Source organism: Sphaerodactylus townsendi, linkage group LG05 (genome assembly GCF_021028975.2).
Source record: "Sphaerodactylus townsendi isolate TG3544 linkage group LG05, MPM_Stown_v2.3, whole genome shotgun sequence".
Classification (NCBI taxonomy): Eukaryota; Metazoa; Chordata; class Lepidosauria; order Squamata; family Sphaerodactylidae; genus Sphaerodactylus; species Sphaerodactylus townsendi.
The window spans coordinates 100,237,188-100,252,449 of record NC_059429.1 but is presented as its reverse complement, the minus strand read 5'-3'; the positions used below and the strand labels follow the sequence as shown (position 1 = coordinate 100,252,449).

Below are 15,262 nucleotides of genomic sequence, written 5' to 3'. Positions count from 1 at the left end.
GCTTATGGCAGCCTCATGGACAAAATGCCAGAAGGCCTGGTTAAGGGCTGCAGCAATAAGGAGCAATTAAGTACAGTGACGGTAAACTCCTGCTACTGATGTAACAAGCTTTCTGTTCCTATGAGAGAAGGGGCAACTTCACACAATTCCTCTTTTTCATGACAGCCCCCTTAGCCTTACAGCATGTTGTCCACCAAGCTCCTCCAACCCCACCACTGGCTTTTCAAGGGTCTTAAGGAGCAGCTGGGAGGTAGGAAAGATCTTCAGCGACAGCTCTGAGCTTGTAGGATCCAGCACACTACAAACTACATACTAGTCTCATAACTGAGCACAAAATGGTACTGGGTAAAAAGACTAGGATCCACTAAAAATGTCTGTGGATGGAAGGAATTGCAAGGGGTGAGACTTCTAGCTCCCCATCCCAAAATGCTTCTCCAAATACTGCTTCTGCCCAAGAACAGCAGAGGGGGAAAGCTGGTGGTCGGCAGTGGGAGGGAGAAATCGAAAAAGTTGCCTTCTCCCTGATCCACAGAAATCTTCTATGGATCCAAGCAACAGTCCCTCTAACAATGGTATGGAACTGTGGGGAAGTTTCCTCCCTACTTCTTTGTGGAACTGAGCCACCTGAGGGAGCTCCCCCTGCTGGCGGCCACCCAAACTGCACAGCACCATTACGGTGGCTAGACAGCCATGTGGCTTACAGGGAACACTGGATACAAGCCATAATTGTAATGTAGCCCTGTAACAGATTAGCACTAATAATATTCAACAGCTGGGGCCTAAACAGATGCATATAGATGCATATTAGGTGGAGGGAAACAGGCATTCCACAAGCAGAACTCTGCTTATATTTCTCTGTATCTATGACTTTATGCAGAAGGTAAAAAAAAAAGATGTAGTAGCAGGACATGAAATATATGTACTTACCTGTCAGGTAAGATAGTCTCAAGGGCGGAAATGAAGTAAGGAACTAAAACGTCAATCCCTTTCAAGTCGCAGCAGAACAACGCAGGAGAGTTTAAAATAATACTAGCCAGAACTGGATGGCAAACAGAATCTGCAATCTGCAAACCCTGAATTAAAAGCATGTAAAATCTGGCAGAGAAAGACAGGTTGAATGAGTTGTAAGAAACAAGAATTTGCAATCCAATATTATTGGGACTGGGTCACAAGCAAAATAGGAGAATTTGAGTATTTGCATTTGGGTCTATAAATCATGTGCTATCTCAGCTGTTTAACCAAGATGCTTCATAGACCAAGCAATAAGGGTATTTTCAGCTTTGCAGAATTTTTAATTAGTTATGCTAGATGAGAATATCAACCATTGCCAAGGAGATATATGGAAACCTCTAACAACAGGCGTTTATAGCTTTAAAATCTTCAACCATAAAGGACCACACTCTATTCAGACAGATGGCATAAGGCACAACACATTAATAATTAAGGAGCCACTGCAAAAGCATCTTTTTACTAAAGCCAAAATTAAAATGCACATGCATTGGCTTAGATACCCGTGTGCTAGCCAAAGAGGACTGTGGATTCATAGGAATAAACAAAAAGTTTACTGTCTGATCCAACATAAACAAATATATGAAAATATGGGGCAAAAATAGAACTGCTCTTCTCTATTAAAGCAAGCTTCTCCCAATTAAACAAAATCTTGTGGCAACTTAAAGCCCACTTCAGATGCATGTCTGCGTCAGAATTTGCATATTTCATACCAAGCATATCAGCTGCATTGATCATTCAATTAAACATTCTCTCCTACGAGTACTATTATGTTACAGAAAAAAATGGGTTGTGTGCTTCTACATTACCTCACTCCATATACACACACTTCCAATGTTTAATAGCTGTTTAGGTATAGCGTGAGTAAATACTAGGATCTGTTTTTTTTCCCTCCATGAAACACACCAATGCCCTCCCACGCTGTATAAAGAAAAACAACACACTGCAGTAATACATTATGCTACACCTCCTGGCAAAACATGAAAAATAGTAACACAAACTTCCACCCACCAATTTGACAACTTTGTCTACGTAGCAGAGACCGCAGCTTGTTCTGTAAATCCTGACAGTTGGAAGGCAACTACATTTATTCTAAATTGAGTTGCTAAGACACAAAGAGACTTTTCAGAAACTGCAAAAACCTCTCTTTGACAAACAGCAGATATTCAACAGAAGATTCTGACAATAGCAGGATTTAAAGTTAAGTCAGTACCGAGATAAGTAGGCTGGCAGTATATCCTCCCCAGTCTTCTTGCTACAAAATATCCTACAAAGAGTTCCACATGCCTCTGCTCTGCCTGCTTCATAGTTGTCCGAAAATTCACCTGCATCAAACATGGGATTGGAAGCCGCTGTGTCGGTAGACATTTGCGATCCTTTCCGCCGAAACTCCATGCTAGCTTGCGTTGCTATAGCTAGAACGAAACAAGAAGCACAGAGTTTCATTACATTGGTCAACATACTCGGTAGGCTCATGGGATCCTAGACACAAAGATCAAGTAAAATTCAGTCATCATAAAAAGCTGTTAGTTCGCTACATTTGAATTGCTGCCTCTGTTTATAAAGTGTTTAGGGAATAAACAGCTACTTCTGGAAAAGATGAGAATCTGTGCCTTTTTAGGCCCTACACACAACATTTCTCTCAGCATTCTGTACTGCACAAGACATGTCATCCAAACCCCAAAGCCTCTGTCCACTTCCACTAGCCATGATTCACAATACAATCCCTACAATTTCTCCATAATTGTCACTCATTTCCTCTGTCCTCTACACTATAATGTCAAAAAACTTATTTAACATTTGGCACAGCAAGTGGCCTAAGACACTCCAAGCTGCCCCCACTGATGCTATTCACCTGTTGCCATCATTGGGGAACTGTTCTGGCACTCTCAGTATTGCAGAAACTAGCCCTATAATTTAGTAACACAGATGCCAGATAACAATAACCAAAGCATGCTTGGGGAAAAAGTGGCAAACACTGAGTTGTTCATGCTTGCTGTGGGAGAGCTTCAACTTTCACACACATTGCTTCAAAATGCCCAAGGACCAACACCAATAAGCAGATAATACCTATTCAGGAACGTCTGCCACTAGACCTAGAACATATATGCTCATGCTCTCCATACCTCAAGGATGCCTTGAGGCAGCTGTTCCTTGAGCGGCACTGAAGTCTGCTACAAAAATCTAGTTTTCTGAAGTAGATTTTTTAAAGGAGCACTAAAGATGGAGGTGAGTCTTGCAGCAAGGTTGAAAGTGCCTTAGTGTATGTGGGCTGCATCACACTGTTGCTATAGACTAAAGGCAGGAGCAAATAATTATCGCCCAGTTACAAGAATTCATTTAAAAGCACACCACAGGATTGACTGTCCTTTTCTCTGCTTATACTCTCCTCTACAGCAGCCAAGCTTCACATATTTACAAAACCATCGTTCATGTCAATGCCTTGCACAACAAATGCAGCCATCGCATTCCTTCTGGGGCAACAACAGCCAACAAGGAAGAGAATGGGCAATGAATGTAATTTTTTTACAGGTTTGCCCAATTTCTAATGACTGGAACATGTTTTGATAAGTCTAGAAAAAGCTACTGGTTTATTACCACTTTATCATTCAGATATGCTTTCTACCCAACAGTTATGAGGGAAGGCCTTTCTTAACCTAAATACAATTACTCAGAAGCAAGTAATCCTGAGTTCTGTGAAACTTGCCCCCCAAACTAAGCGTACCTTAGTTGCAGTCTTACAAACAGAAGCTCTGGTTGGGTTTTTAATGTTTGTTACAAATTTGTTGCATCAACAATTTAGAACAAATGGCAGATTTCATTAAACTTTAAAAATTTCTTCTTGGATTTGGTGACTAAGCAAATAAACCCAAATCTTTATGTGTTTTCCCATGAGCCGTTTTTGTCCTGAATAAGCTATCCAGCAAAATATTATAATTAGAAAGAAAAAACCACTACATGCAAAATGCATACAAATCAAAACACTGGGTCTGTATAAAATAAGCTTTAAGAAAAAAACACGGTTAGTGCAAAGTCCTCAAATTCATGGCATGATCACAGACTAGAGAGTACAGAAAATGATGGGACTAATTCAGGCAGATTAATTTGCTTTTGCCAACAATCTTCCCCGTTTTAAAAAAGCCACACACGGTTACTGGTCTTTCCCATGTAAAGAGCAAAAGCTACAAGGGATGATGAGGATGATACAAACTGAAAAAAAATATGGGATTATGGAAAAAGAAATTAAAAAATGACCGCAATTAAACAGAAGCTACTAGTTCCTACTTACAAGATTTATAAGAAAGAAGGATTTGGATAAAAGATGCTGCAAGATAATAGAAATAAAATGGAAACAAATCAAAGGACAGCAGTAGTTATAAAATACTTTAAAGATGGTGAAACTGTAATACAAGTTAAGCTGGTCTTAGGTTTCTGAAAACAGATTTACAGCTTGCAATATAGCAGGGTTGTTATCACACATCGGAAATTGACGTTAGGGTCCAAAACTATAATTTCAAAAGCATCATGCAGAACAATGAACAGCACAGTAGTATACTGCCACAAGGTGAGGCTTGTATATTAATGTACATTAAGACTTAAGGAAGAAGTATCCTTTCTCAGTTCAGGCATTATTTTGCTTATTATTTATGTACCAACAAGCTGAAAATCTACTCTAAAAGGAAACTAGCTGGATTAGGGGGGTAGAATGTAAATACCTTCCCCACTGCCCCACACTGGCCTATCTATACTTCACAATGCTGACAAAGGAAAGAAAGGGGTTTCACTAAGCCAGACTCCTTCCTCCCAATATAAAAAGTGCAGAATAAAAATAGAACAGTTAGTGACAGAATTCTTGTTCAAGAATTTAACTATACTTCTCAGAGAAGTGAAAACTGGAAGTATACAAGTAGACTTAGAAACTAACATGCCCCCAAAGAGGAGGCAGGCAGAGAACTGTTGCTATTTAAGTGAAAAGGTTGTATTGCACTAACCAGCACACTGGAAGATGTTACCACATACACTGTCCAGCTTTTGCAAACATGAATGGATATTTATGTTGGAATTTGGAAGGCTTGGTTGTTTTCAATAAAAGTTAATGTCAATTTGGTGAGGTTACAGCAGAGATTCACAACGCTGCCAAATCTCAGGAAATTGCAAGAAAAGCAGCTACCATCTGGCATATTGGCAAGTTTAACTATGTCAGGGTAGCTACCCATATAGCACTAACAGTTCACCTATAAGGAAGCTTCTTCACGGACCTTCTCATCTGGCTTTCACATACCTCATTATCTCAACAGCAACCACAGTGCATAAGTAACATGTGAACTGGTCTCTATTTTCTGCTACTAAAGACAGGCCTACCTACAAATGAAAACTGTTCTAGGATACAACCAGGACTGCCTTCCCCAGCCTGCCTTCAAGGGTTCTGTAATCTGTGGCTGTAATCACTGTGTGTGGGGGTGTATGTGTGTATGTATATGTGTATGTGTGTACACTACAGAGGGGTTTACTACTACCTGTGTGTGGGGGTGTATGTGTGTATGTATATGTGTATGTGTGTACACTACAGAGGGGTTTACTACTACAGAGGGGTTTTTGTTAAAAGATAATAGAAAGGTACAGAAGGCCACTCATGATATTTAGGAAAAGTGCCTTCTTTTCATTTGATGATAGCTGAATGTGTCATGTGGATGTACTGCAGGATAGCAAAACGCACACCCTCAGCAAATGGCAAGAAAGTAGGACTTTTCAGCCCATAAAAACTAATCTACATTCTAAGTTGCAGATGGAAGTTCTTTGAAGCAAGAAGGACGGCTACATGTACAGCATAATCCAGAGCTGCTTGAGCGTCACTCCATCTGCTCCACAGGGCTTTTTTGCAGCGCAGGGACCCCCAAAAAAGTTTTATTTTTTAAAAAAACTCTCTCCTACTCACCCATGCGGGGAGAATAGAGATACATCCTCTCTAGGGCACTTATGCCGGCGGAGGGGCAAATCTTCTGGTGCCAGGCTGCGGCAGTGCCCCATAATGTTCAGCCTCGTGCCAGTGCTTGCACGTCACAACCAGCTATGCTGGAGTTCTGGGGGCATTTTAGGAGGTGAGGCCAACCTAAGGGGGCTGAGAGGGTCTGGAGGGCCTAAGATTGGCCCTGCCCCCCAAAACACTAGCATAGCTGGATGTGGCATGCAAGCACCGCCATGAAGCCAGGCCTTGTGGCCTGGTGTCGCAAGGCACTGCAGCAGCTGGGCATCAGTGGACTTGCCCCTCTGCTGGCATAAGTGCCCCGGACAGGGCATTTACACTGGTGGAAGCCCACACCACATTCAGAGGGGGATCTGTCTCTTGTGCTGTAAGACATCTATTTTTCTACACAAAAATAAAGTGTTAGTGCAAATGTTAAAACTGGAAAAACTACCTCTCTACAAATAGTTTATCCAACTTCCGCTCTAAAACTCTGTTGAAACAAATTATAGTTCTTTTCATGAAGTCAAATGATTTCAACAAATGGACTTCCCAATTTAAAAAGATGGGTGATATCAATGTCTAAAACATACTGTGTAACCTAACAGCATAATCATATGAAACAGAAATGGCCCACAAGAACTCCCAAAGTCAAGCAAAACTGTACTATCAGCATCACCTAAAACCCACACAGACCATTTGTTATACAATTTGTCTGGAAACCTGTATCAAATGCAAACAATCATAAAGATGCCAAACATCACTGAGGTAGTAAAGTTAATCACCAATTGCAGGAATTGTTTTGGATACAGATGGACAGTAGTTCTTTAGAATGCTATCCTGAAGGATTATAGCTCCTCCCTTTGATCATCATCTTACTAATTATTTTCTTCTCTCTTTGTTGGGAAATAATTTTTTTAGTGCAAAATAAGTTTTAAAAGTCTTGTTACTCAAACAAAATCCTCTATGTTCTTTGCCCAAAAGGTTTTTTCAGAACAAGCCAGGGAGCGGCGGAGCACCAGTGTACATGACACCAGTACAGTCCCAAGGACCTTTGCGCACATGTGCATGAGCCGCAGCGCCCCACAACTGTGCCTCTACACAAGGCACACTGCTTTTTTAAAAAAAAACACCACCTCCTCTTCCTACATAGCTCTGTCAGGATAAGGGGACACACACACCTGCAGCCCTGAGAACGTCCCGGCGTTTGAGGGCAGAAGGAGTCTCCCTTCATCTCGATGGAGTTACATAGGAAAAGGAGGTAGGTTTTTTTTTAAAAGCAACATGCCAAAAAACGGTGCCTTCCACTTGGTGCCGTTCGCTCGGCACCAGGTGGACACCACCACTTTTCAAAAGACTTGCTAAACAAAACACCGTTTGGATAGGAAAAGAGCGACGCTGCATCGATGTGGGGGCGGCAGCCGTGGGAGGTTCCCCCTCCAAATGGTGTTTTTACCAGGCTGACTCCAGTGATTTTGGCCCGTGCATAATCCACCTTAGTCTTGCAATGGTTTTCCAGATAAGAATATAAATTCAACATATGCTCGTCTTTGAAAATCTTCAACAAGACTAACAGATCCCCCTGAAGAAGCCTCTTGGGTAAATCATGCAAGGAATTTTATCTGAGCAACACAATATATAGTTATCTATTTTGCACCATCAGCCTTAGCCTTATTTTTTATCTACTGTGACTGGTGTGGCCCTTTTACTTCTCTTTGTTTGGAAAGAAATATTAGGAGCACAAAGAACAAGCAGAGGGGGTAGTAGAGGTTTAGCAAGGGTCCCTCAGGCAAACCACGTTCTTTTGGTGAGTGGAAAATATGAACAGTATAAGCCATGTTCTTAGTTGCTAAATATCTTTAGTATCATATGGCTAAATATAAGTAAACATTCTGCATGTTATATACGGCTGGGAATTCTGGGGTTGGGGGCTGGGGGCTGGGTTAACAACCAAATACCTCTGGGGAAAAAAATCAAAGTTTCAAAAAATATTCTGCAATGTTCCATTGCTGTAAAAATTTGCCTGAACTTGAAGCTATATACTACCTTATACCACTTCAAGTAGAAATGTAAATAATGAAGCAAAGAGAAAGGCCCATACATACAAAAGACAGCATAGCTTGTATCATTCTTGTAAACTACCTCCTTAAAGGTTTTAAGCTTTCAATTAACTAGAGAATTCCATTATTGAAATTGAACTAATGAAAAATTACACGAGAACTCCAGTTTGGCATTTTTGTAAGAGAAATAAGCATTGTCTTGTTTTAATTTCCACCCCCAAAAGAAATGAATGGATATGTCTATGACATTTAAAATGCAGTTTTGTACTATACTCCAAAGGGGGGGGGGGGGCGGCAGGAGGTGACTGTTGTAGTAATATGAAACCAAAGAAACCAGCAATATTAGGCTACCACAAAGTATATTCTATTAGACATATACACTGTGCCTTGTATACAAAACATACAATTGATAAATATATTCACATTCTTATTTTGAATATATTTACTAACTGTATGTTTTGTACACAGGGTGTAGCACTTATTTCTAATAGAGTATACTTTGTGGTAGTCAGTCTAAGAGCCTGTCATTCACAGTTCTATAATTAGATTGCTATCAAACCCATATGGCCGAGCAGACCACTGTAGAAAGTGTAATGGATGTGATTGTGCTTTTGTTACCAAAACACAACCGAGCTTCTGGGGTGCACTGCAAACTCATTCCCCGCAAAGAAATCTCTTGGGTCTACATATGCCATTGCCTATACATGCAGCTCCGTATTACAGGCAGTTTTTCCTACATTAATTAACCAGACATACAACAAATCACTCACAACTCCACCAGAACTCTTGCTATTATAATGCTTTTATTTTGATAAAGTTTCTTGGCTCATCAACCATGAAATCAATTTTGGTATAATAGGTTTGTGGTGACAAGCCTTATTGTCTCCTGCTAATATGAAGAAACCCACTTGCTGAGATTAATTCATTTATTCTGGAGAAAACATTATTACTATAATGTCTTCTTCTAAGTCTGAATGAGGTAAACAATGAGATACTAAATTTGTGTAGCCGTTAGAAAGATGAAAAGCCACAAGTTTACAGAACCTTTGAAGTTAAAATATTTGACTAACTGTTGAAAAGATGCATATTTCATAGTTTGATGACTTCACAAAAATAGCAATCAAGATTCCGGCAGATTTGTCACAATGACTTCTTGCCTTTCAACTAATTAACCATTTGATATTTCATAAAAAACACAAGCTCCTCTCAAGGGCACCTTGTAACACTTTCCTCAGTTCTATATCATTATCCAGGTCAAGATACAGGGAAGAATTAGTTCACATTTGACCCAAGCACAACATTTAGATTTTGATACACAAGCCTTCTTATTTTCTGGATCAAAGCCAAATGTTATCAATAACACTTATACTATAATTTTTTAATCAATCAATCATGCTGCTCTTTCAGATTTGGATTTTGGCTAGCTGGACATGTTAATCTTGCAGGTAGGAAATGATAGCAAACATAAGCGGGAATGTGCCAATTTGATAAGTAATATTTACCAGTCATACTGCTGTCTCTGTTTATTCCATTATGAAGTTTACAGTGAACAAATGCTGCATCAAATAACCACGATCCAAAGAGGTTCAAGATACTGTTAACCTTTGGCCTGTGGGGAGCTGGGAGTGGTCGAGGCTCAGAACCTGTTTGGTTTGGACTAGACAGTGGAGAAGTAGAGGACGGCTGGTGTTGGACTTTGGAAGAATGAGCTGTGCTAGCCTGTTTGAACAAAAAGAGAAAACCATAATCAGATTAGAAGTTAGAAAATGTCACTTAACTCTGTCACAGTAATTGTTACTTTATCACCAGCACTATGGGAAACAGGTTATTTTTGCTATACTACACATAAAGGCTTACTGTGCTATTTTTCATTGTCTTGTTCACAGTTACAGTTCGATGCCTTCGATTGTGAGGTGGAGTTGTGTTGACAGTAGTAGTTTGGGGCATGCTCAGCCTATTGACTGGGGTTGGTGGAGCACTGTCTGATCGTGGCCGTGAAATACCTGATGAAGAGAAAAACTGAGTATCAAATCATCCCACATTTACAATCGTTCATATTTAAATAAGACATCAGCAGCAAATAAAAATTCCTTCTGTACCAGCACCAATGTTAAAAATATAGAGTTAGTTAAGATTGGCAAGTGATTAGAAAAATTATTTGACATGACCACATACAAATTTGCAGCTTACCTTAAAAGGGGAAGCAACACATACATTTGAACCTAAGAAGGGAAGAGTAAGAGGGCCAATAGGAAGGACATAGGAACAAGGACCATTTGAAAGTCACTTTCTTCCAAAAATGCCACAGTACCTTTTAGTACATTTTGAGCTAGCCAGGAACAGCCTAATCTGAACAGAAAAACCCCCTCCCATTAAAATGAGTAGCTAGATTGGCTCCCAATCCTGCATTCAAGCATGCAATTAAGCATGTAGAAATACACACAAGACTTAACTATTAAATGGGAATAAACTGATAGTTCATACCTGGAAACTATCTTTAAATCAGCACACATGAAACACGTGAACTGTGCTCTGCAACGAAGCTTTCTGCTCATAAAACTGTAGAATCATTTCACCCAGTGAATAAGTATGTAAACAAGACTTCTTATAACTGTTATGCTGTTAATCAGCATATAGTACCACTGGAGTATAATTGTGTTCCCATCATAAAAGGTTTTCTTGTCTTCCAAGCTGAGTAATGACTAATCTCATTATGAGCAAATAAGATTGTAAAAAGTAATGCTGAACCTTTGACATAATGTTCATGCACAGCTGGAGTTTAAGCTGCTCTTTTATATTAAAAATACTCGATATCTAGATGTTTATTTCACTAAGACAGTGAAGACTCCCTTCTGGTTTTCTTTTGGAGGCTAAGGGCACACACTCTGCTATAACAGTATCTGCTTCAATGTATTGTCGAAGGCTTTCATGGCCGGAATCACTGGGGTGCTGTGTGGTTTCCGGGCTGTATGGCCGTGTTCTAGCAGCATTCTCTCCTGACGTTTCGCCTGCATCTGTGGCTGGCATCTTCAGAGGATCCTCTGAAGATGCCAGCCACAGATGCAGGCGAAACGTCAGGAGAAAATGCTGCTAGAACACAGCCATACAGCCCGGAAACCACACAGCACCCCTGTATCTGCTTCACCATTTCCACATTATCCAACATAACTTTTCCCATGGGACCCAAGTGCAGCTCAAAAGTAACATTTCCCAAAACATTGTTAAGAAAGAGGTTGGCACTTTGCTTCCACTACATTTCCCTGATGAAAATGACCCACCTTCCTTCCCCTTAAGCATGGTATTGCACAGTATAGCTATTTGGGGTACAAAATACCTACAAGTTGGTAACACTTTCAGATTTTGGAACTAGAACACATGCTATCCTTTCAAAAGTTCTTTATTCATGAATAAAATTATCAGGAAGAAATCTTAATCCATGGGAAGTGAAAGGACAGAGGCAATTTGCAAGTGTTTGATTGAGATCACTTTTCTCCCTGCTGGTGCAACAATTAACACAATTGAAGACAAATGGTGGTATTAGGTTCATAAAGAAGCAGTATTCTGTTGTAAGGAAACATTCATCCAAGAACTCAAGAGTTTTTTTAAAAATATATATTGAAATATTGAAATATACATAAATATTTTAATTTAAGCTTAATATTGTACAATTATAGTAATCTTTCTTATAAATGTAATTTAAGGAAATGCCTGTATTTGAACTCTGTTATTTCCTTACAATTAAGGGCAGCTGCTCTCTCATACTGCAACAAATTTTAAACAGCATTCTTTAAAAGTCACCACTTGCCAATGGCAATTATTAGCAGATTACAGTACTTTTAGAGTCCATTACCTTCAAAACTGACTTTCATTAATAATGCTGGGAGGTTTATCATAATTAATATCATCAACTAAAAGGCTGGGGATGATATGCTATTTCATGTTCATGCATAATTAAGTTAATAGACATCTTGGATTTAGGTTTAGATCATAAAGTGGTTGCTCCCAGAAACAACAGACACAAGTAATGCCTTTGAGGGAACATCTAGTGATTAAAAGAGGAACGAGAACTCATTTAACATTCTTGTTTTTTAAAAGTTACCATATTTTTGCCTTCACTGTTTAAACACCTAACTAGGAGAGCCAGAGAGAGATTCAACATTATAACAGAGACCAAGAGCTGTACAAATGTGACGTGGAGGGCTGTGGAACAAATCTCACAGCTATATCATGACAGTCTGTACAGGGACCTGCACAGCTTCATGACTGCTTAGGTGGTAAAATCACTAGTCACATTTGATGTATTCTGTAATGACAAACACTGGCTACATTTATGCATGTTTGTTACAGTGCGAGAGATATATGAATGCCAAGGTACCAAAGATCAGGGTGGTTGGTTTTATAAGCAACCTCCTTATAAATACCTATAGTACATAGCATAAGTTACTGCAATGGAGACCAATATTACTAAAAGACAGAAACTATATGTTAATTACATATGAAAGCCAAACCAACCATGAATTTATAATGTTTAATTTAAATTACTATGACAGAATACTGCAACTTTCCGAAGTCTGATACTGTCCCCAGCCACTGTTAAAATCATCACCCCTCTGCCCAGATTGTTGCCACCTAGGCAAGTGCAACACGTTTTACTACCATATCTGGGTAATCGTTCACACCCACTGGTTGTAAAGACTGCAACGCCTGGAGAAGAAAGAAATTATATTGCTGCTATATTATGCACCACAGGGGAAACATTTCCAAAAAAGCAGTTCCTCAGGAAAATGAAGTGAGTAATACTTACTAAAATATTTACAGTTTCATAAAACGATGGAACCACTTTAATTAAAACAAACTGAACTGCTGAGATTCCACCAGAATAGGTTGAGTTATAAAGAAAAAATGGAAAACATGACTGATTTTAAAGCATTTGTGAATTAATCCACCATTTCCTGGATCTTTTCTGTTCTAGAATGCTCTGCTTGGGTCCCAGTGCTCTGGGAACAGAACTAGATAAGCACTAGGACCAAGCGGAACAAATCTAGAACAAAGAACAAATCTCCTGTCATCTTTTGGTGAGAAAGAGTACAGATTTCCACTGTTATTCCATGGAAATTTAATGGATGTGAGTGAGTTTCTCAATTAGTAATTTTAGATAGTTGAATTAAACTTGTTTTCTTTGAAAGAAGTGCTGAATATACCAATATAGTAATTACACTTTAGTTGAAGACTATTTTAATGTACAGATGATCTTTCGGAGCCAAGATCTTGTGCATTTTAGTAGTTTGCCATTTTTATTCCTAACTGATGTATGACTACTGAGTGCTGATTTGGACCTTAGTTCCCTCCTGAATTCTCATCTACTCAGATAAATCAGGGGTGGTTCTCAAGTTTTCTTGTTCTTTCTACCACCTTTTACCAAAGGGAGAAGACAACGGATGACAGAATAATCCTGGAAGAGCAGACCCTTTAAAGAGGTTTAGGCAGGCCCTTTTTTCTACAAACAAGTACAGCAAAAACATATCCTTTTGGGAATAATATATATTTCAGAAATTTACATCTTGTCATTGTCTGTGCAGCTGATAAGTATCACTGTAAAACAAGATTTATCCATATGAAAAGATCTACTAAATTATTTAAACAAGATAAGCAATGTCCTAGAAGTTAAAAATGGAAATGTTACCTAGAAATGCATCCACTAAGCAACTGATCCCACGCATAGCACGAAAGAATATTTGAGGCAGATGTTTAAGGCAGGGATACTGATTCAATTCCTGAGCCATTCCACTCACATTCAAAAACTGTTCCTGAAACTTGGGGGTAGAGCTTATAATCGCTGGATTACTCAAATCCACAGGATTACTACAAAAACAAAAACATTAATTGTAATGACATATGCTTAAATGTACTTAATGTGTTTTAACTTTTAAATTAAAGAAACAAAAAATGCAATCAGATCTGAAGAAGCTAGCATACAGTTGCATGACTATTCTTCTGGAATGGCTACTTGTTATTGCACTTAGCAATTCTCTTAGCAATTCTTCTAACTTCTAACAAAGTTTCTCAAAAGAAAACAGCATCCTATTACCAGGACCAGTGGTCAACTGTCATCTGGCCAAAAGAGACTGAAAAGTTGTTGTAAATTAAAAGGGTGGTCACTATGGGGTATATGAAGTTTCCATGCACTTAATTAAGACTGCGCTGAGAGATAATATGCAGCAGCAGAGAGGTAAGAAGGTAAAGATGAATTATTAGACTGCAGCTAGGTTTCTGCAGGAAACACAGTGAAAGGGTATAAACAGCTACAAACAAAATTCATTTAACGCCATCCACAAAACATTGAGAATCAGAACCCAAGATGTTGTTTTGGGTGCAGCTGAGGTACAGGATACCAAGGCTGAACAAAAATAAAAAGATAATTAACTTTTTTAAAATTACCAGAATTAATATATTTACATGCAATTAAGATATATCTAGGGATCCCACATTACAGTCAACAGAAATTTAGCTCTGGCACCAGTGGAGCAACTTTTGAATTCAAGCTATAATTTCTACAAGGACCAATCTTATTTCAACAAGTTGTAGCCTCAAAACACTCATACATAACAAATTTGGATCAATATGCTGGTAACATTATACTTTATCTCTCATATACAGTACCTCAGCATATGTAAAAAGCGAAACCAAGTTTGTGCAACACACTCATTATCCATTTCTGGAGGAATTAGACTGGCATCTTCATCAGGAATTTTAAAAGGTGGAAATGAAGGTCCATACGTAAAACGCAGAAGTCTAGAGGACAAATCAGATCATTGTGTTTATAGCCCTCCTGGCTTTCAGTCTACCTAATTAGATACGATGCATCCATTTCCCATTAAAGATATTTCCTCAATAAAACCTTTTAAAATACTGCTATCACCTGTTCAAACTTGATTATTCTGTGTCTCTTTCATCCGCCTTCCCTCACAATTAGTTTCAGAATACTCTTGGACTGTCAAATGTAGCAAAATTGCTGGTAGAGAATAAGTGACAAGGAACAAATAGCTTATACAGCAATGCAAGGAAAGATCTGTTCTGACATTTAAACCACAAAGATATGAAAGTATGTTTTGCAGGTTCTTCAGTGGTCTTAAAATGCAACCCTATATTTCAGTGATAGCGAACCTTTTCAAGACCGAGTGCCCAAATTGCAACCCAAAACCCACTTATTTATTGAAAGTGCCAACATGGC

At 38.9% G+C, this 15,262-nt stretch overlaps 1 protein-coding gene across 6 annotated transcripts in view; it reads right to left on the bottom strand.

Annotated features, from left to right (window-relative positions):
* The window catches only part of RALGAPB (Ral GTPase activating protein non-catalytic subunit beta), a 66,219-nt gene that overhangs the window by 33,026 nt on the left and 17,931 nt on the right, over positions 1-15,262 (bottom strand). For 4 of the 6 annotated variants that reach the window (XM_048496326.1, XM_048496324.1, XM_048496323.1 and 1 more), the window contains 7 exons: positions 14,692-14,823; positions 13,715-13,893; positions 9,889-10,034; positions 9,534-9,750; positions 4,298-4,333; positions 2,222-2,423; positions 928-1,095 (listed from right to left, as the gene is read on the bottom strand). In XM_048496326.1, coding sequence (XP_048352283.1) covers positions 928-1,095; positions 2,222-2,423; positions 4,298-4,333; positions 9,534-9,750; positions 9,889-10,034; positions 13,715-13,893; positions 14,692-14,823 — 1,080 coding nt within the window. The remainder of the gene's footprint in view (positions 1-927; positions 1,096-2,221; positions 2,424-4,297; positions 4,334-9,533; positions 9,751-9,888; positions 10,035-13,714; positions 13,894-14,691; positions 14,824-15,262) is intronic. The other 2 variants (XM_048496327.1, XM_048496328.1) reach the window with 1 other exon arrangement.